At 46.4% G+C, this 22,738-nt stretch overlaps 1 protein-coding gene across 3 annotated transcripts in view; it reads right to left on the bottom strand.

Annotated features, from left to right (window-relative positions):
* Positions 1-22,738, bottom strand: part of cadm1a (cell adhesion molecule 1a) — a 269,138-nt gene that overhangs the window by 20,046 nt on the left and 226,354 nt on the right. For 2 of the 3 annotated variants that reach the window (XM_084447047.1, XM_084447046.1), the window contains 2 exons: positions 16,055-16,141; positions 7,814-7,846 (listed from right to left, as the gene is read on the bottom strand). In XM_084447047.1, coding sequence (XP_084303173.1) covers positions 7,814-7,846; positions 16,055-16,141 — 120 coding nt within the window. The remainder of the gene's footprint in view (positions 1-7,813; positions 7,847-16,054; positions 16,142-22,738) is intronic. The other variant, XM_084447045.1, reaches the window with a different exon arrangement.

Genomic DNA, 22,738 nt, shown 5'->3' with positions numbered 1-22,738 from the left:
ATTTTAAATTGCAACCGAATGTGACATCTCACTCCCGGGTGTTAAGGGGGAAATATAAGTCTTCCGCTTCAACTGCCACTGCAGGCTTGAAGCAAAGTGGCCATTATACCCTATTCAGTTCCACTGATGGCCTCCTCGTGGCCGGCTCAATTATCCCTCTACTTCAGCACAATTCCTGACAGGCCAGTTGGCAGGTGTGTCCTTTTCAACTCGCTCACCTCGTCAGATAGAAGATTAGTCAACACAGTGGGCCATACAACTTTTACAGCCTGTGTTCCGACCCTAATCTTTCCATGAGAAAGATGTCTTGAGAACGCGGTCGCCGAATATGGGCCTTTGAACGTAGCTTTGTTCACATGCTTATGCAACTCTTTGCAACAGGTTGCGAGTTTGATCATAGGGCCTTGGAAAAGCATGCAGCATTATCAGTATCAGAATCATATCTAGCTTAAAAAGGGTAACACTGGGGGTCTCTCTTTGCAACAGGTTACATTCACATAATGACAAACGGGTTCAGTAAGCCTGCAATACATGATATCGTACGCGTTTGCATTCAGGCGTTCTTTATGGACCGCTAACACTGCCGTTCTATCTGAGAGCCCTCCGCAGAAATGCAAATTGGCCACTGTGAAGCAAGCAGCAACACTACAGCGTTCTTCATCTGTATGCAGAGAGAAATCAGTCACCATATCTGGGCTGTCAATCTCTGGGCGGCGGGCTCATTAGAGAAAATAAAAGCCCGGCCGACGCGGTCTCTCTCTCAATCTCACTCGTCCAGGATCGGGCTATTTACAGGGACAAAACGCCCACTCATCGAGTAATAAGCCAGTTATCTCTCTCTCTCTCTCTCTCTCCGTGCCTCCCTTCCTTCGCGATTCATTTCTAGTTTGGCCGTTTCCTCCTTCCCTCTCCCACTTCTGGGCCCATTTCAGAGAGGGGAGAAAAAAAAAGAAGAAGTTCCGATTGCTCTCAGAGCAGCTCCCGACGCTCGATAACGCGCCGGCTTCTCAGCACCGTGACGAGGCGGGGGCATCGCCATAGCGACAGCTCTGGAGAGGGCGAGGCGTGCGAGGCCGTTAGCGACGGCTCTCACCGCATGTAAAGCAGCCGCGCGCCACGCAGGGCTCAGCCTCGTGTCAGAGAGAGGCTTAGGGTTTGCCGTGGACGGAAGGATAGACGCAAATAAGCTGTCGCTTAATTTCCTACGCTCGCCAAATGTCACTTATTTCCAGGGTCTTTGCCGAGTTTTGTCTCGTCTGGCATAATTTGACAGTTTGCCTCTGGAATATGGATGAAAGTATGTAGCATTCAGAAAAACAGAGGGGCATTAAGCCACATTGGATGATAAAGAATAAAGATAAGGTATCTCTCGGCCTCGAAGTAATCCAATCAAGAAGAACAAGGTAGCGTAACAGCCAACAGACAAGCCTTGTGCAAAATGTCATGCATGAAATAAGCGCGCACATTCCCAGAAGGAGAAAAAGGCCAACAGACCCTTGAAATTCCATCAAGGTATTTCAACCATGACATCATCGCCTCACCACCTTTCAATCCAACAGAGCCTTGTGTGCTCACACCAACACGTTTATGTTGGTGTGCAATCCCAGTTACTTAAAACACACGACCAAACAAGTGTCAGCCTCATGTTTTCCCAGGCCAAATGTGGAGCGAAACATGTCGGCTTTGCTATGCTGAACAAAGGGATGATGGGAAGGCAGAATGAAGTGAAGTGTGTTCAATCATCCTCTTTGGAAATGAACAGAGAGCACAAGGGACCATGCCTGAATGAATCTGCTCAGGAGAGCAAGGAAGACACAGAGAGTGTAGGGGGGATAGATAGATATAGATAGAGAGAGAGAGAGAGAGAGAGAGAGAGAGAAAGAGAGAGACAGCGGTAGAGAGTAGGTACACATTCAGCCAACAGACCAAATTAATGGCATGCAACGATACAAACATAACAAACATACTCCCATTCCAGTCAAGAAAGAGGACAGAATGTGCAAGATAAAACATTGCAGAGAAAAATGTCTACTTCATTTCCTGTAAAAATAATAAAAAAAAAAAAAAAACAGTGACAAGATATTGATAAATCAGCTGTGAATAAGTCTGGGGCTGGCGGACGACGGCACTTGACACTAAATACATGCTGGGTCAGGCAAACCAAACGCTATTAATACCGGGCTGCCAGTTGTGTGGTGATATAACTGCTGTCTGACAGGAACGCTGACACGCTGATAGGGCTTTGATCTATCTGACCCCGAGAGCAAGGTGTCTCCTGGCACTGTGGCGTGATTCATATTCCTCAGAACAAACAGCACCCCCCTTCAAGCTCCCACCACGCCACGACAACGCTCGTCTGGATCCTCTCTCCGCAGGAGCTGACTGGCGCGCCAACGGAGTTGACTAAGGGGGGTAATGCAATCATATAAACAAACAGACTGCCTTGCTTGTGGTAAAGTAACTAGTCTTCATTGCTTCCTGGTTCTCTGTAGAAGCCTGCATACCCCCCTCCCCTCCTCTCCCCTCCCCACCCAACCCCACTCTGAACCCTCCTCCTTGATTTCCTGAACAGCTTGTTGCTAGGCTACACACTGAGCACTGAGGGTAAGGGGGGTTATCAGCAAGGAGAGAGATCTTACTAACAGAGCAAGTACAGAGAAGCAACCAAACAAAACGCAACCTTATTTTCCTGATAGACCACTGACGTATGTGGTGACCTGCAGAAAGTTATTTTTGTTTACGTTTTGGCTGCTTTCATATTCAATGCCCATATATTTTTTGGGGCCTCTGATATATCATTTTCCAAAAAGGTCTCTCAACACCTAATCCTTGCACACTACAATCAGTATATCCTTTTCACTGAAACAATTAAAGCTGCAAGACTATTTTCAGAATCATGCAGTTTAACCTTAAGAGAAAAATATGTGTTTCTATACCAAACCGTTGACTTCAGCAGGCAAAAAGCTGTCTGACATTTACTATAGAATAAAAACACATTTCACACAATCACAATCAATATTTCCATTCCAATGAAAAAAGAAAAGCTTCAAGACAATTTTTCGAATAATGCAGTTTAACCTTAAGAGAAAGATGTATGTGGTTTTTTTTTATGTCAAAACATTGACTCTGGCAGACAGAAAGCTGTCTGACATTTACTATAGCATAAAAGCTCATTCCCCAGCACAGTTAGTTTAATGTTAGGGGTGAGATTGTTTAAGAATGTGTATCCAATACAATAGCCTCCCCATACCAGTTGTACCTTTGGTACAGTAGTGTGACTAAAATATCTGAATCTATCCTCTGTGCAAATCAGTTTATTCGTGTCCAACCATGTTCTATCTTTTCAACTACATTCCTTAGGCATTGGAGTAGATTATTCTCAGTCTTACAGTGATTCATAGTGATACGTCATAGGCAGCCAACGTTAACTCTGACAGGGTAACGTTGCCCTTGTGACATGGTATTTAAAACAGCAGTGAGCTGCAAGAAGCTAAATGGTCCGGTTACATGAAAGTTATATATTCAATTACTGAGCTGGGCCACATCGGCCCTCAGAAAAACACTTTTCAGACGGTTCTGCCTCTCAACAACATGTGATAGTGTGTCTCTCTTATGTCTAACAAAAGTCTCAAAACCATTTGATTGTATTTTTATGTAAGATATTCACTGTTATGACTTGAATATATGCTGTGTATCTATTGTTCGGTAACACTTTACAATAAGGGTACATTAATAAGTGTTAGTCAAAGGAATAGTAAAGGGAAAATGCATGTTTAGCCCTGTTTTAAGGTTACTTATGATCATAAATGGTAAATGGACTGCACTAATATAGCGCTTTTCCACCTTAGCGGCACTCAAAGCGCTTTACAATGGCCTCTCATTCACCCATTCACACACCAATGGCGGTAGCTGCCATGCAAGGTGCTAACCAATTTGGGGTTAGGTGTCTTGCTCAAGGACACTTCGACATGTGGACAGTCGGAACTGGGATTCGAACCGCTGACCCTTTGATCACTGAACGACCCGCTCTACCAACTGAGCTACAGCCGCCCCGCATCATATACAATGGTTCAGATCAAAACGTTGACAAAACTAGTATTTCCGAGAAAATTGATAATTGCTCTACCACCGTTTTGGTCATACAATGGATGTGGATGGGCATCTTGAAAAATCATTCAAAAACATGTTAAACCCTCGATTTCAAAGACAAGAAGCTCACAGAGGGTGTAATTGGTGTCCGTTGGTGTTCTGACATCAAATTCGCCACAAAGTATGAATCCTGTAGGGTTTTATTGATAATTTTATGAAATCCATTGATTTGTATTGACGCGACCGTTGTAGATGTGTAGATCAATCCGCAGAGGTGATTCAGGAAGCGGAACTACTTACGGTAGCTATTGTTTTTGTTTATCTTGCTACAGTAGGCTTGCTAGTTTGCTCACTGCTCACGCTACTCTTTAGCTCACAGACAAGGAAGACCTAGGCTACAGTTCAGAAAACGCTTATCAAAATGGTTGATCTAGAAGAGTATGAATTTGATCACGAGGAATTAGACATTGACGGCAGCGCTTATCGTTATGAGCCTGAATATAGTGAGGAGGAACTACAGCAAATGGAAGAGATGGAGGCTCGCCGAACCGCAGAGCCAGAGACGGTTGATGAAGCTACGAACCACGGGTGTTTGGTGGTGTGCTTGCAAACATTGCTGACAGATGCCCACCGAAGAGGAAAGTTTGTGCTGTACCGAGTGGGACCTGTTGCTAACAGCTGACATGGCAAACCTTTCGGTCCATGAGTCTGACTCCTTGCATGTTGAAAGTGAGTCCTGCTTTTACCACTAGTATTTATGTCCGAACGAATAAATCTACAGTTTTGATAATTTCATGCTGTAAGACCACTTCTTACAATTCTATTTTTCTAAAGTTAGTCTTAGCAAAGGGATTATTATTATTATTATGCTTCAACAGACACACATACGGGCGCACACACACACACACACAGCTGGCAATAAGAATTTACCTCAAGTTCTTCCACTCATTCGTCTTCTGTCGTTCCTCTATGTAAAGTCGGAACAGCATCACATTTGAGGAAGACCCTTTTGGGAGATTTCTTCGAGAATAGCCTAGGCTTATAACATTTGTCCTCAAAATGCAAAGCGCACACACGGTGATCTAAGACCCAAAGAATATCCACGGGTGTGTTTACGTCCAAGTAAAGAGATTCTAGCCACAACTTCAATCTTGCAGGATCGTTGTAGGGAAGTCTATGACAAGTTATAGATGAACGGATTTTGCCACAATTGGCAACGGCACAATAGCGTGTCATTGTTGAGATCCCAAACAAATGCACGAGCCTGTCTTGTTGTTGCGGCTAGCTTTTCAAATAAGGAAGCTGAGGCGGAATCCACGGACGTCGCCTACCGCAAGATCAAGGCATTGCGCAAGATCGTAATCAGTTAAAGTGGAAGTTTACACATGTATGTTCTGCGACTAAATAGTTCGATGCAAAATATTTTAAAAAAGCCTTTCCAGATGAACTAGAATCTTACTTTATGGCGAATTATATGCCAGAACGCCAACTAACACCTAGGTGAGTTTCTTGTCTTTGAAATCGAGAGTTTAACATGTTTTTGAATGATTTTTCAAGATGCCCATCCACATCCATTGTATGACCAAAACGGTGGTAGAGCAAATATCAACTTTCGAAAATGCTAGCTTTGTCAACGTTTTGATCTGTATCATTGTATATGATCATAAGTAACCCTAAAACAGGGCTAAACCTGCATTTTTCCTTTACTACTCCTTTAATGCATTATTAAGCATTAAGTAATGCTGTGTTCACACCGGGCGCGGCGAGAAAATTCGCGCCCCCCAGTTTGCCCAATCTCGCCACGGGATCAATGGGTCGGCGTGCGAATCCACCGCAGAAACTTCAAAAAATTTAACTTTTGCGAATGTCGCCGCGCGGCGAATCCTGGCCGTCGTGGGGCGAATCCTGGCCGTCGCGCCGCCGAGTTCTGCGATTCGCGCCGCCCGCCGCCCAGTTCGCGCGAATTGTATTGACTTTCTATGTAAACTCGCCGCGCCGCAGGAAAAATTTGCGCCCGGTGTGAACACAGCATAACAGTTAACTAATGTCTCTATTAACCATTTGCTAATGTTATTTATGTTAACTAAGGTTAACTAACCTAACCCTAACCTTAACTAAGGTATTAATTAACATTAGTAACCTAACCTAACCCTAAATAAGCATTAGTTAAAGGTTTTTTGTGACCCTTATTGTAAAGTGTGACCTATTGTTCAGTGCAGGTTAGATTATTGAACTGTGAATATTCATTGGTGATGGTTTCTAGTTGGTTAATCATACTGTACCTACTGTACACTGACCGTTGATGTCACTGGACAGACTGAATGTAGCCCTGTATTTAGAATCAGCATCAGACTGTGTTTTTACCCAAACATTTTAATACTTTTATTGTTTATTTTGTTAATAAAAATCACACCCAGGTAGTGAAGTAAGCGGTGCACGTTTATGAGCAATCTCTACTGGCCTCTGCTGTTGTTCAACGGTATTGGTCTAAATCTCATGCTACGAACAGACACAGATGGACATATTGTATTATGTCACATGTATGATACGGCTGCACCGCTTAAAAACACCTTACTTTGATATACAGCAAAGTCAAATTGTGGGGATATAATTTTAAATGAATAACCACTATAATTTCCAAGAACAATGGTAGATCTAAAAGAAAATCTTTGTTTCAGTGATATTGTAGCTGTGTCCAGCTGTGTATTAATTGTAGCGGTCAGTGGCTAAAGCAGTAACACTGATGATAACATCCCAGTCTCCTGGGTGGGAGTCCAATGCTCTCACCACTACTCTACTTGTGCACTTGTGGAGATCAGCGGGTGAGTTTTGGTGTCCTTCTTCCAGTCCCTAGTGTGGGTTTTTGTAATAAATAAAAAAAAACAGCTGGAATCTTTTAGCAAACAGAATACTGTCTGAGTGTTGCAGTGGTTAAGGTTTGTGATATATCACATTACAAAGACAGCCACTTAACATTATTTAAATTCATAGAAAAGGAGTGCTTTAAGGTGGCTTATTATTTATTCATTCTCGGCAGAAATTGAGATCTCTGCAGGCAAAACGTCAACAAGGACTTATGCACACTCATGCGTTGTCATGGAAATGGGAGCTGGTCCTCAATTACGCGCGGCAATTTTGATTAAAACACCCCACTGGGGGGCTCTCCTGAAATGAATATGGAGCTGTGAGGCTTTCACACACAGACACAGATCTGTGGACAGGCAGACAGGCGGCAGGATAAGACACGGCGATGAACGGATAATAGCCAATCCCTAATCGACCTCTAGCGATAGAGAACTAGAAGATATAGAAGGTTAGGCCTGAGTAATATGGTGAATATTAAACACAGCCTAATTGGAGGCCGAGGAGCCACAACCATATTTGTTAAGCCTAAATAATTCTATAAGATCAAAAGTATTAGGGAAGTGGCTGGAGGCTCGATTTGGGATTGGGCGATAGACAATACAACCACAGACAAATACAAATGGGCAGATGGACACAAACAAGCAGGGACAGACAGACCGACAGCAATCCATGACACTTCGTGATAACTCCGTCATCAAAGTACGGTTCGTGAGTGGGCTTCACGTACAGGTAGTGAGGATGGCGCGGTATTCAAAAAGAACATTAGTCGGCGTTACAAAAGGCGCCTGAGTGACCGGGGGCCATGCGTCTGAGGCGCGGGACATGCTTCTGACCAGAGTAAGGAGGGAGAGATACCAACCGTGAGCTGCGGGTTCAGTGCTGGGCGCAGCGTCTGAGAACGCGGGGGAGCGGTGGCGTGGTGGTGGAGGAGGAGAAGGAAGGGAGGAACAGGAGGAACGGCATGCAAAAAAAAAGGAGGGAGGAGAAGAGGTTCCAGGTGGGGTGGGGAGGGGTGGGAAGGAGAAAACAAATGGCACTCATAAGCAAGCATTCAGAGACCAGTACATGACAAAAGACACAAGGCTATAGGGAAATCAAAGGCAGTGCAAGATAAATAAAACAAAATAAACACACAAACACATGTTGGACGTCAAACTGGGAGGGGAGCGTCGTGGCTTCATATGGGGGAGCATTATCATGTGTTGCAGACGTAGTTTGCATATATGGTAAACAAGACAGCAATCGGTCAATACAAACCCAACTGCACACCCCCGTTGAAGGCTATTGGGCCTGTGTGTCTATGAAATGTCTTAAAGTTCATTTGCAAAGGGCATATTTTGATCGATGCGGCATTACCTTGGTAATCTCAATAAATTACAGGGTTAGTGAAATAACATTTGTCAAAAGCAATCATACTAACCTTGATTTGGCACATTTCAATGTTACAGAGAATGAAAATTACCTAGAGGTCTTTTCACATATATTACGAGTTACTGTTACTGTTATTTGACCTTATTCAGATACTGGCAGAATGTGCCGAAGTCAGTCCATATTCACTGTTTTATATTCAATATTAGAACCATGTTTATCTGATAAGGCAGCAGAACATTCTGAAGAAATATGGGTTAACTAAATTTCCAAACTCTGGTAAACTTTTCGGCACCATTTTGAGGACAAAAACAAGTTCTGCATCGCCAGACCTCGAGGTGCAGAAATCTGCTCATCTATCCACCCACCCACCGAGCCATCTATTTATCCATCCATTTATCCATCCATCCATCTACCCATCCAACCCATCCATCCAACCATTCATCCATCCATCCATCCATCCATCTGGCAGAGTGGCATAACTGAACATCCTGCACCCTCTCCTGGGAGACTAAATTAAATCTAGCCATAATCTGATTGTGGGGTACCAGTCTCCTCTTTGTTCTGGTGTCTGAAGACAGAAGGGTGGATGGGGGGGGGGGTAGTTAGACTGTACTCCACCCTGCAGGAGCAGAGCGTGTCTGTTTTCAGAAACACGTCTCAGGGAGATGTCAGTTGGCCAATCAAAGCACCCTGTGGATATGAAAAAAGAGTGTGTCGAATTGTGCAAACCAACAGTCAACACAATAGACATACAGTAGTGTTGAGTCTTGAATCATGAAGCCTCTGCAGTTCTGAAGTCAGTGTGTATTATAATACTATGACTACCAAAGGAAATATCTAGTACCTACTGTACGGTATACATTGGACTCTTCCCAATGTACACACTTGTGTTTGGAATGCTTTTCACTTCTCTCCTGCAAATGAGTGGAGCCTCTTTTAAAACTGGATGCCTTTATTTCCCCTAAAGCCTTTAAACAGACTTTCTGACATTCTATCTACCGATCACACACTTTTCTCCCCTGCCTTTTTACTGATGATGTACCTTCTACAGACAGACACTGATGATGTGATTGATGTGCACTTTTGACAGGCTGTAAGTGTACTGAAACTGTAAGAACTGAATCTGTTCTTAATTGGCTTACCCGTATAAATAAAGGCTGATAATTCAATAATATAACTGTCACAAAACGTTTCACACTTTTCATATGAGTCATATGATGGTACGACATGTCCTGACATGTAGGCTATGTAAACATGTCAATGGCTCATCTTCCTATTTTAAGTTCGACATGAGTGGGTGAGTCATAGAAGGCTGGCACTCCTCTCTCCTCCTCCCTCCGAGGCTCTCTTATGGGTTCTCAGCTCAATGCAGCAGAACGAGAGCGTTCAACTCTTCCAGCGCTGAAATCACCAGAGACTGCAGGGAAGTGGCTCGCTGGAGGCCTGGTCTCCTCTGAAAAAGCCAGAGGATCAGGACACAAGGAGCTATCTCAAAAGACAAGCCCAGATCAAGTCTTTCTTGGAGGGGAAAGTGAGGCCTCACAGGGCCAGGCTCTCTGGTTGAGGTTCCTTGTAGTCTGTGTAAAGTAGTGCCACAGGCCTCGTGTTCAGATGACAGTTGTTTAGCATAATCGCTAGAAGAAACCGCTCTGCAAAGCTACTTTCGGCACCTCAGCGTCTTTAAAATTGATTCCGACCTCGAGAAAAGGCAGAATGGGGATTGTGCAACTTGCTTTCTACTACTGCTTGGCAGTTGCTAATCCTACACCGATGCTCCAGGCTCATTCTCTTATCAGGCTGATGGGTAGTCCAGATCACCTCAACTGCGCTTGGAAGCTGAAATAGTCCTCAGAGATTAACAGCCTGTGTCCTCAGGAAGTTAAGAAAAAGACTGGAGGCAATCAGTTCAAGGGCAGCGTCTTGAAACAAGGAGGCGTACAAAGGGGAATGGATTCAAATTCCTGTAGTAGGGCTTTCCCTTCTACAGCTGTAATACTGAGTGAGATGGAGTTTCCCGTGTTCCTGAAGTGTCTTCAGGTGGGATGGGATTGAATCATGCTCCTCTGAAAATGCTGGAGGGCTAAGCTCAGGACTCTAGCGTTTGTGGCGACGGCAGAATCGGCGCTCATTCGAATTGAGCAGGACGATAGCACCTGCCTGGTCAACCCTCAGTCATCAGAGAGGCCCCTGGACATCTGTTAACCCCATTACATCACCGTGGCAACTGTGCAGACCCTTCGGTGTGTCTACTGATGAGCTATCGCCGGTCCCCAAAGAGGCCCCCGCCCCCCCTTCCTCGTGTCGCAGGTCACCTGAGGCACCACTGGCACTTTGCTGACATCGGCAGCTGACATCAGCAGACATGACAATGGCCACAGAGCTTTGTGGCTAATTACTACAGTTCCCATGAACCCCTTGTGGCAAACTGAGACATAAGTCAGCGCCAGATGTATAAGGACACCTGCCAAGTTAAGGTGGAAATACCACTATCACCGCACATCCTGACCTTATTGGCAGCGCAGGGGGCCAAACCTCATTAGAACCCCGTGGTTCATCATAGGTTCATGTTAGATGGCTAGGAGCGTGTCTGAGGCAGTGGATAGCGCACAACACCAAGGTGCGATATTGGTGGGTAGTGGCTGGGAGTTGATAATAAACACATAATTAGGCTAATAGCTAGTTATCTGGCAAAATACATGAAAGCAATATCCTTAATACCTTTATTTTTTTTATATTTTTGTGCTAAATTGTGTTTCTGCTGAATATCTACCTTCCATGTCAAGATTTCTTGAACGAGAAGCGTTCCTCGCTTCACATTTTTGGATTGTTTATACAAACGGTTTATTTCCTCTTTAGGGAGAAAAATAGTAATTCTCTCAAGATTAGGTGCTAGGTATTACAGCTAGGTATTACAGCTTTTTAAGATTAGGTGCTTGCTTCTCTATTCCACTGTAGATATCATGGGTTTTTAAGGGGTGTAATTCCTTTGCACCAGAGATTCTGGTCCTATCCACATTGTCTTCGAAGAATTAAGCGGCGGTGGATGCTAATGTGTTTTGGATGTGTGTGCAGGGCAGGGTCTTGATCTGAGTTAGGGTGAGTGTGTCGTTCAGGGCTGCCTGGCTGGCTCGCTGATTACCATCATGCCTGGTTTATTAGTTCAATCTCTCTGAAGCCATCATGGAGCGCAATCATGGTCCTCCAATAACAATATACCTCCGCATAAAGAAGACAGATTGGGTGCATTGCTGTGTTTGCAGAGGACGCTCTCCCCTGGCTATGCATCTCACACGTCCCTAGCCATTGTTTTCCTTGTGGTAATGCAATTGACCTTTAGTGAATTAGCCTATCCTCTTCCAGCAAGTCATCGCTCTCTGTCCAGCGCTTCATGCTGCTGGTGGAGTCAAGACAGGGGAGAGAGAAATGGACTGCTCTATCTCGGCGCACGAGTGCTTGGACAGGGGCAATTCATTTGTTCAATTCCAAAATCAGTTTGCCAGATGGTGTTTATGCAATTTAAACCCTTACGAAAGGATTTGCTTGTGTGTGTGTGTGTGTGTGTGTGTGCTTATGTGACGTTTTTTTCATCGGTGGGGTTGAAATGAATTGCCGTCTCTGTTTATGGCCTTTCATCAATTAAAAGCCGTGGCGGGCTGGTATCCTATTTCAAAATTGTTTTATCAGTGGAAGTACATTTTATGAATGGATTTTTCTGTTGTGCCTCTTGGTACACTTTACAAGCGCTTGTTTGCACGGGTAGGTTGGTGGAGTGCAATTTGGTGACATCTTATTTGAGCGGGGGAGGGGGGGGGGGTCATTTGTTATATAACTCAAACTGGAAGAGGAAAAAGAGCAGGAGAGAGGGATGTGGATAGAGAAAGGGATGTGAGTGGGTGGAGTTATTCAAGGCTTCCTCTTTTCCTCACATCCTGCTACACAGAATCGGAGGATTCAAGATTCTTCCAACATGCTTTGAGAAGGAGACCAGAGTCAAGACGTCACCCCTGACTACCAACAGGACATCAAGGCTGCCCTGAGTGGGAGGGGAGCTAAAAACGACAATATCCACCTCTGCCTCCTTCCCCCGAGTCTGGCTGGAGACAGAGGAGAGAGATGAGGAGGAACTTCCCCCGAGTCTGGCTGGAGAAAGAGGAGAGAGACGAGGAGGAAGGCCGACAAAGCAGGTGGAGATAAAATAAGAGAGTTGTGGGGGTTGGATTGGGGGGCGGAGGGGGCTTCAGGACCAAGCCAGAGAAAAACACTCCAAGGACAGACAGAGAAAGAAAATGAAGGGAAATAAAGAGCAGAACCAAGAGAGAGAAGAGAGAGAGAGAGAGAGAGAGAGAGAGAGAGAGAGAGATGGATGGGTGACAGAGAGAGAAAGAGAGAGAGAGAGATGGGGAATATGAGATATGACTCAGTTTTGTCTTATAAATCAAAAACAATCTCAATAAACATACATTTCTGGGCTATGTTTGGATACATTAAAAAGTTAGGAGTTACAAAATAAAAATAAATGGCATCTGTCTATAGTGCGGAAGAGCTAGTGAGCCAGGCCTTTCCATTTAGCCATTTATTTTGCAGTGTAAATGGAAATTTAGTCTTCTCTAAATGTCACCTCTTGAAGCCAGCGAGCACTTAAAGCCCTTGGTCGGAGCTTTAATAGATTTTTAAAAAGTGCAGTATACTCTATTTCGGTCACCTTATAGCCAGTTTATCAAAAATGTATTAAAGCTCTAAGTGTCCTCTGCCCCTTTTGCACAGGCTGATAGATTAGTTGGCAGCTGCCTCTCTGATCTATACTCATTCACGGTGTGGAGAAGTGAAACCAGCAGCCGAACGGCATTATGGGCCATGAGAGACTGCTCCCCCAGATCTAAATACACAGAAACAATGGAACACTGTGGAAGAGACCATATAAAAGGGGGGTTCTTTTACTGCATATGGTTTCTTCCCGATGTCCGTCTTTGCTTTGCCGTCTCAGGGACGTTACATTGTTTCTTTACACATAACTTTACACTGCAAATGCCATCACCACGAATACTTACGTCCACATCACCAGTCCCACAATGCAATATGATTCCGTTCAATTTGATTGACACTGATAGCGTGCGCTTTGTCACTGTTTTTGGGCAGTTGTATAGAAATAATGCAGCCAATCTAGCACAGGCCACTTCTTGGTCTGAGGACAAGGTTTATCCAATCACTCGACATCGTTCGGCCTTTCTTTTCATCCAATCAGATGGCATAATCAAGCATGACTCAGATGATTGCTTTGTCTTGAGGGATTTAATCCCATTGTGAGTGGAGTTGTCTGCCAGAGCCTTTGATTGCATTCGTAGCCCAGGGCTGTTCTTGTTCAGAAGCAAGAGACATAAAGTATTGTTTTTGTTTACGCGCAGAACAGAGATTCAGAAATTTTAACGCTGACAATGGCCTGCAGCAACGTGTTCTGAAACTGTGACAGTTATTATTTACCAACATTTTTGCATGCAGCTAAGGTACAATATTCATAGGTGATAGTTTCTCAATGGCGACCAAAACTGAGTCTAGCAATTGACATGGAATTTCACCGACTGAGGACTCACCTTCCGTATCAGCAATTGGATTTCAACAGGAATTACATTCAAGGCAGTACTCAAGTGCCATGGTATCCCTAACATGAAGCAACTATCATATCAACAACATGATGGACAGTATTCATGTTGCAATGCATGCAGCGCTACTAGCAGTAGAGTTTCCTATTGATGGAAGCCTATCAAAGTCTGTGGGTGTCCTGTGGTGGGCGTAGAGCCAGCGTGCAGAGTTCTTGAGGTGACTGTACAACAATCGATGGGTACTGGTAGCACAAACCCTGTCAGACAATGGAGCTGGGAGTTTGCTGCAAACAGAAGAAGGAACAGGTGTTCCATGTGCTGTGTATGAGATACAATCGAAGCTAGGGGAATGAGGAGTAAGTGGGCGGCCAAAAGGAAAATCCAAAAGTCCATGAAGGGAACTATCAACCAATGGTTTAATACATCAAGTGCTTTCATCAGCTTCTGTAACGAACCCCAATGGCGTCCGACAAAGTTGTAATCGATTCCATCGCGAGTGAATCTCAGCGGAAGGGGGGGCTCGTAACTCTCGCCTATCACTTTCGCTACCGGGTTGATCCAGAATGCGTTTTACAGCACCTGGGAGACTTGAACTTATCCTTGTCTCTGATCCTGCATTTCTACAAGGGAGGCGTGTCTTCGGAATGTGAACGTCTCGCGCGATTCGGGTTCGGGCTGGACAGGCGTTTGGGGGAGAGGGGACAAGGGAGCAGTCCACCGTCTCTATGCTGCTCTTTTGTCTGAGGGGATAAAAAATAAAGCGCCATTGTTCATCTCCGGAAACACAATGGTCTTCTGTAATCCCAGGCTCAGCCAGGCCCATTGACAGGCCCAGATCCCGATAAGATTGCGGGATCGTTTGAGAAATGTGAGGGGTCTGATGAGTCACATTGACAAACCACACAGAGGGAGCAGAGACTTGGCCTCCAGTCAGACTCTGTTATCGGTACTATCGTTCCTGGAAATCTTATCAGGGCCGCCTGGCTGCTCTGTTAGCAGGCTCTCTCTTTTCCTTTTCTTTCTGTCTCTGTCTCTCTCTCTCTCTCTCTCTCTCTCTTTCTATCTCTTCTCTTCACGTACTGCAGCTCAAACACACACACTGAAAAACATCACATAAACCATGTATTGAATTCGTTCAGAATGGTTAGGGTGGTTGAGCTGTATTGAATCGTGGTTCAGAGTGGTTAGGGTGGTTGGGGTATATTGAATCATGGTTAGAAGTGGTTAGGGTGGTTGAGCTGTATTGAATCGTGGTTCAGGGTTGGTCTGTATTTAATCGTGGTTCGGAGTGGTTAGGGTTGGGCTGTATTGAATCGTGGTTCAGGGTTGGTCTGTATTGAATCGTGGTTTGGAGTGGTTAGGGTCGGGCTGTATTGAATCGTAGTTCGGAGTGGTTAGGGTTGGGCTGGATTGAATTAGTTCGCAGTGGTTAGGGTTGGGCTGTATTGAATCGTGGTTCGGAGTGGTTAAGGTGGTTGGGGTATATTGAATCGTGGTTAGGGTGGTTGGGGTATATTCAATTGAGGTTTGGAGTGGTTAGGGTAGTTTGTTATACTGAATCATGGCTTGGACTGGTAAGGGTACCTACCTGTCTACTACCAACCATAACCGTAATTCCTATGTGACTCAGGTGGACAGTTGAGTGCACTGATTGGAGGCATGGTTCCGTTGGGTGTATTAGTATATGTCAAGAGCATGCCAGAAAAGGCTGTGTCTCGCGCTCCCACGAGTCCCGGCCCCTGGGGCAATCCCTACCCCACCACACCCGACCCCAACCCCCCTTCCGCCAGCCCTTCCTGAAGCCCCGCCCCTGGGGTCTGTGAAATGAACATGTGTGCATATAGGTTCAGGGTGGCAGATGGAGGGATGGTGGTGGTATGAGATGAGGGTAGGCTGTGGTGGGTATAGAGGTACACACACACACACACACACACACACTCACACACACACACGCATCCTCTCTCTCTCTCTCTCTCTCTCTCTCTCTCTCTCACACACACACACACACATACACACACACATCCTCTCTCTCACACACACACATCCTCTCTCACACACACGCACATACACACACACACACACACACGCACAGACACACAAACACACAGAGGTGCTGGGAGGGCATACCGTACCTTGAGTGGCTTCGGGGTAGTAGATGGTGGTGGTGGTGGGTGTGGTGGTGGTAGCTGTGGTGGGTATAGGGGTAGTGGTGGGGGCATCTGGATGAAAGAACAAAGTGACATGACAGACAGGCATACCAATGAGTATAACCCAGAGAAATCATAACAAACCACAATTAAATTGTGACAATTGTGATAAGGGCATTATTGATAGGCGTGCTAGGTATTTTTTAAATAGCAAATGTATTATTATGTATATATGTTGCTTCTATTTTTCAGATGTCTTCTTTGTCATTAGCCAAGCCTAAGCAGGCGTGTGGTAGCCAGTTATAACTGGTTCTTTTGTCAATGTTGTGTGTTTCCATCATGACACGTGCATGGATAATAATGTAGTTTATTGTCATCACAATATCAATAATATAACCCATCACAAATTCAAACAAACACAAAACCTGATAAACAAAACAACAGCATGACAAGTGATAAAAAATGCAAAGTCCGCCCCGTCGTCTGTGGGGCTAAAGCACAAACAAACAAACAAGCAAACACTGCACAGTGTGAGGTCTGGGAGGATGGGCATGCGTGTGTGCGTGTGTGTGTGTGTGAGCGTGTGTGTGAAGCTGGAGGCAATTCCAAGCTCTCTCCGTTGTACTTTCCTGTTTTTAATTCATCTTAAATCAAAAGTGGCACTTTTTCTGGTGGGAGCGGTGGGTCTCATTGGTTAAGAACCTAGGGGGCAGAGAGACCGGTCCTGCTCTTCCCATTGGCTGGGAGTGACCGAACAGAGGAGGTATTACCCAGTGCAGGGGCCGAGTGATTTGTGTGTGTGTGTACAGTACGTGTGTCAGTGCACATGTTTGTATGTCTGCTTGTGTGTGTATGTCTATGCATGTGTGATGTGTATGAGTCGAGACAATAACAAAACACAGATTAATGAGAGATTGAGAGAGAGAGAGAGAGAGAGAGAGAGAGAGAGAGAGAGAGAGAGAGAGAGAGAAAAGAATGTTTGTAGTTTGTAGACAGTGACTGGAGCTGTAGATGAGTGTGTGGGTGAGTGAGATGTGAGATGTGTGGATGTCTAGACAGATGCTACATCTGTGGTGAGGATCAAAATTGGCTGCCATTGAATTTTTTATTTATTTATTGAAGCAATAACTCATGAGAGGGTGTGGTATATGGCCAATATACCATGGGTTGCGGTGCGGTCATAGGCACGAGGCGCAGCCGAGTTACATCATCAGGAAACATTTATAGGATAAATACCTACTATTTCAGTGTCTTAATATCAATTTTAGTGAACTCCGGCAAGAAAGGTATGCTATGGAGTTTCAAAGCAACAAACAATTAGTCCTAGCAACCAAAACTAATACTCCTGACCAACCTAGCTAGCCATTAACGAAGTGTAGCCTACTTTTGCTGTGCAACTGCGAGTTGCAAAAGTGGTGATGAAAAACCAGAGTGGTAAGCTACAGGACGGATAGAACAACTCAAAATTGACATTGAATGTTTCCATTTTCTCGAGGAGAAACCGTAATGTAACCAACAGAAGGTTACGCAATGGAACTAAAATTTTTACAGACAGTAGCCTAATAATTGACGCAGTAATAGTTCACATAGAACAGTTTTACCCATGGTATATCGTGGCATATACAACGGCTCTTAACCAATCAGATTGCGAGGTCGGAACTACCCATTGTATAATTATTTTTATATCACAGCATGTGTTCCTTGTTCCTTTACACTACTGCTGCAGGGGTGCCTACCGCCCCCCCCCGAACACTGATGAGATATGGTGGATAGCTGGAAAAGGACATGGCTTCGGGCGCTGAACTGCATTCAAATTTGTAGTATTTTTGAAATAAAATAAAAAAAGTATAATTGTGTTTAATGTGAGAGAGATGACAGGGCCCGATCTGGGTTCCTTAGAGCAGTGTCAATCCTGAGAAGAGTAACAAAAGTAATCTCAGCACATCAGTCGGAGGTTCAGAAGCAGCAACCTGATTGTCGACAACACTCAAAGGCAGCCTCCATTTTATGAGATGATGTATCCTGGGGTCACTTTCCCCCTGGCGCTCTGCCGCACAAGAATGCCAGGCACTCTGAGTGGAGCACTTTCACTCTCCCCGGGGGTGTGGATGAGAAGGACGTGCTTTTCACAGGGAGAGAGGTACTTGAGGGGATTTGTGTTTGGCATGTCAATAAAGAACTTTTATGGATCATGGGTTGTCAGAGATAAGTTGTTACCTGTCCTAAACACTCCCGCGATTCAAGAGCCATGTCTTCACAGAGCAGTTGCATTCGTGGCATATTTTCGGAACATTGCACTCGCATTGATTGCCTTTGCCAAGGTGACGACTGCCCAGGGGAGTGACTTGCTGTATGGCGAAAAGTCAGCTTTGTTTTGAAAAATATGAAAGTCTAGCACTGCAATTGCTTGGGGCTGTATGTGCAAGTACTACAATATGTGAAAATGCAGTTGATTAAAAGTATTTTCTTTCCTGAGGGTACAGGAGCTATTTATGCTGCTTGGAATATAACTTATTATCATTGTACAGTAGCTTCAAAAACATGAACACTCATATACAACATCTTGTGAGAAAGTATGAGAAATAAATTAAAATCAGAGAGAGAGGGGGAGAGAGAGAGAGAGAGAGAGAGAGAGAGAAAGAGAAAGATAGCCTGTAGGCTATACCCTGGAGCGATAACCGAATGCATAAGCAATCAGCAATCAAACACTCTCCAATGTAAGATGTACCTAGTTAATCCTCCACCAGCAACAACATTTCCATTGATATGGGAAAACATGAAGGAAGGGGTTACCGGCTGACTATATAGCGGGGAGTCAGGCTAGCACAGCGTACTGTTGGGGAGCTGACAAACTCCGACTCTGCTGGTGCTACTGTACTTAATTGGTTTCATCGCGTAATGAACCGTGAGGGCCTAGCAGATGTTTGGGATCATCGATGTCAATAACTCATTAAAAACTTGGCAGTGAATTAAAAAAACAAAAAACATCTATACTTTCTTCCACAAAACAGCTGGATTGTTTACAAACGTGTCCATAAAAAAATTCTGTGTGGAGATGTTATTGACTTTAAAATGAAAGAAGGGCTGCTGCGTTATCTGCTGAGTCACTGTGGCGAGTTTACCTGGGCTGATTTTAATAAGCATTCCTGGCTCGAGTGCATGGAGCTGGAATGCATTAGGAGCTGGCAGAGACAGTCCCTGTAGACAAGAGCAAGAGCTACTAACCTAGCGTGAACCCCGATGGAAGTTTACTGAGATCGCTATGTTTTGTTGCTGTCCCCATGGACTGCTGTGCCTACACACACACACACACACACACACACACACACACACACACCAACACACCTAGAGCAATTAGCTCAGGTGGATGTGTGCCGTGTGTATATCTTGGAAACGCTGGGAGGGGAGGACATGGGTGTGTGTGTGTCCGCACGTTCCCAGGCAGAAAGGCAATTAACGTTTTAATCGAAACGGAGGTGTGGGGGGAACAGAAAGTTCAAGAAGGATGAAGACAATCACCTCTCTCTCCGCCATGGAGCTGGGGGGGTCTCCTACACAGCTCACTCTTCCCTGTTTGCTCTGAGGCCACATTAATACACACACCTACAGCTGTCGAAACGCTCCGTCCGGGGGTCTGAAGTGGAAGGACAATATCCTCATTTGGGACTCTTTCGGGACGCTAAGACGAGTGAGCCCGCCGTGGGGCAGAGGCTAAATACTGTCAGCGGAATCAGGCAGGCGACAGCACAGGTACGAGGAAAAACTCTCACTTCCTGTCACTTCCTCCTATCGGCTCATCGGAGAGGATTAGAAGTGGAATCGGGGGTGCAGGGCGGACGGCAGCCGGCACAATAACAATAACTAAAGCACATATCTCCCACTGCCAAAGGAGCGCTGGGGGTGGTTGACTCCAATTAAAAGCTAATGAACAGCACAGGGGAGAAACCGCCCCCCCTATTAATCGCACTGGCAGATAGCATCCGACTCCTAGCAAGACGGTGGGCGCCCCCGACCGTCTCTGCCACTGCAAAATAACAGGCCCCCCACCTCTCCGAAATCTGCCAGCTGCACGATGTGACAAACGAGATTGATGGGCCCCAGTCTCCCAATTAGACTGAGGAGACAGAAGAGGGGTGGGAACACACGATGAGGCACCTCTCCGGCTGGCAACGCTCGTGACGACTGTCTGAAGCCAAAAGCGCACCTGCAGTGACAGCTCATCCCCACTGTCCCCCCCACCCCACACACCACAATCAGAGGCGGAACGATTATGTGTTCATAAACACATCCTTGGGGTTGGCGGCGACGAACATGCCTCGCCAGTCATGTGTTTTTTTTTAATGCTGCCCACTCAAATGTTTACCCAGTTCTAATCATTAGCAAAGACTGACTCTGGAGGTTTGTTGACAAATTAGCCACGTTCGGCAAAGTTCTATTTCGTGGAGCTTCGCTACACAGGGCATGCTCCTATTGGCTAGTGAAACCTAGCTAGCTACAATTGACTGAAGAAAAAATACCATACACACACCTGTGTCCAACCAGATCCAGTGCACCACTGTATAGGCTTGCGAAAACAACTGAAAAAGAGAAGACCCGAAGATGACTTCTCAGCAACTCTCCGAGGAGCCAGCGGCATCCCCCGGGGCCCCCCGGCCGGCGCTGATTAGTCCTCCAGATAGACTCTGTTGCGGCGCTCGTTACACCGACACGGGACATCCCCTCTGCTTCCGCTGTATAGGGCAGCAGCACGCCAAGGCGGGCCTGGTTCCGTCTCCTTACTGCCAGGTCTGTGCTCTCCTCTGAAGAGGATCCTCCGAGCGCACTTCTTTGAGACGCCGCCGCTGCAGGAGACTGAAGATCCCGCTCTCCCACAGGGCGGCTCAGATGTGGGTGATGTGCCCCTACAACAGCCGGCTCCGATGTTGCCCCTCCCGCCGTCTGATGAAGGAGACGAGGGCCCTGAGGATGGCGAGTATTCTTCCTCAGTGACCCTGGAGGCGAACGGCTCTTATCCGGAGGCTCAGGTATAGATCCTTCGACCATGACCTGCTCAAGCTGCTGTTCCCGTTGCTACGGGGCTGCCTCTCTGGAGCTCTGGAACACCTGCCCCTCGTCTCCTGCCGGCGATGCCCAACCGTTCGTGGAGGAGGGATGGGCTCAGCTGGCTGCACTGAGAGCTCCGCTATGATCCTTCGCTAAAGCTACCAAGATGGCTGGCTGAGATGACGTCATGACAGGTGGCTCCCCTGAGCTGGAACCCGACATCGCTGCGGTGCTCGTGCCTGGCTTCTCTGCTGCTTGGGGTTCTGTCAGGAAGCCGTTGATGCCTGACCCCAAGGACAAGACGACCCTGCCCTTGGCGGACAAGAGCTATGCGCTGGCGGTGCAAGCCGTTGCTGCTTCATCTTCCATCGCTATGCTAGCCATCTACATCAGCCAGCTAGCCAAGGAGCAGATCCCCTCCACTGTGGAAGCAGATTGGAGAGCGAAGAGGTCTGAGGCTGCGGGAGCCATCCCTCAGTTGGTGAAGATCTCCATTTCCTGCATGGGAGGAGTGATGGCCACTTCTGTCGTGCACCAGCATCATCTGTGGCTGTCCCTGACCGGTCTGCGCGAGGAGAACAAGGGCGTCCTCCTCAACTAGCAAGCAGGGGTTGTTTGGTGTGGCTGTGTCGAAGGTCCTGGAGCAGTGTCGCACCCAGGAGCAAGACCGGCTCCTCCTCGCTCATCACCTCGCCGCTCCGGGAAGGCACAGTGTGTCTGCACGTCCGAGTGTCTCAGCCGCTGCTGTTTCAACCAAGACCAGGCGTTATCAACAGCGTAAGCACTCTTAACAACCTGCTACGGGCTCCCGCCCCACTGCCATCGGCCGCCGGGACTGCGAGCACGGAGTTTCCACCTCTGCCCCACCCTGTCCGGCCAGCCCAGAGTGCTCGGACCGGCTCGGCTCCTGCGAGTGCACCGGTCTCTCCTCGTCTGGCTTGGGGCAAGAAGAGACGCACCTTCTAACGGTGTGAGAGGATGCGTGACTGTTTTCTGCCTTTCCCACCCCGCTCTTATGAGAGCGATGGTGTGCATGTTTCCGGGTTGGTGACAATAAAATTACAGTAAAATGTTATTTTGATCACAATGTGCCTGTTGGTAGGAACGTACAGTCCGCATCTCTTGTTGTGCCTCAGTTCGCTAGCATGCGACGGGGTCTGTTGGTTGCTCCTTTACAGGGAGAGAGGTGGTAAAACCTTGGTGGGTCCGGCTCGAGCCGCGGAGTCTTCTGCTGAATTAGCAGACATGACGATCACGGAGCACGCCGTTACGGCACTAACTGGGACGTTAGTGAGTAAGACGGGACGTCCCTATCTGGCTCCCCTTTGTTGGCTTTGACGCACACCGCCACGGTGGTGAGACATCTCATCAACCTGGGGTTTGCGGTCAACTGGGAGAAGAGCGCTCTGTCGCTGGCCCATCAGATTGTTTACCAAGGTATCAATCTGGACACGGGCACAATGAGAGCGTGTCGGTCCAATCCAAGGAGGGAAACGCTGGAGAAATGTCTCAGCGTTTTCCATCCTTCTCTGAAGGTATCAGTTCTGTCGATCATGCGCCTTCTAGGTCTGATGGTGGCGGCGCATGTGGTGGTGCCCCTGGGCCTGTTACACATGAGGCCCACCC

This window comes from Borostomias antarcticus (assembly GCF_949987555.1).
Source record: "Borostomias antarcticus genome assembly, chromosome: 1".
Taxonomy (NCBI): domain Eukaryota; kingdom Metazoa; phylum Chordata; class Actinopteri; order Stomiiformes; family Stomiidae; genus Borostomias; species Borostomias antarcticus.
The sequence above is the reverse complement of the archived record's forward strand: the minus strand, read 5'-3'. Positions and strand labels throughout refer to the sequence as shown.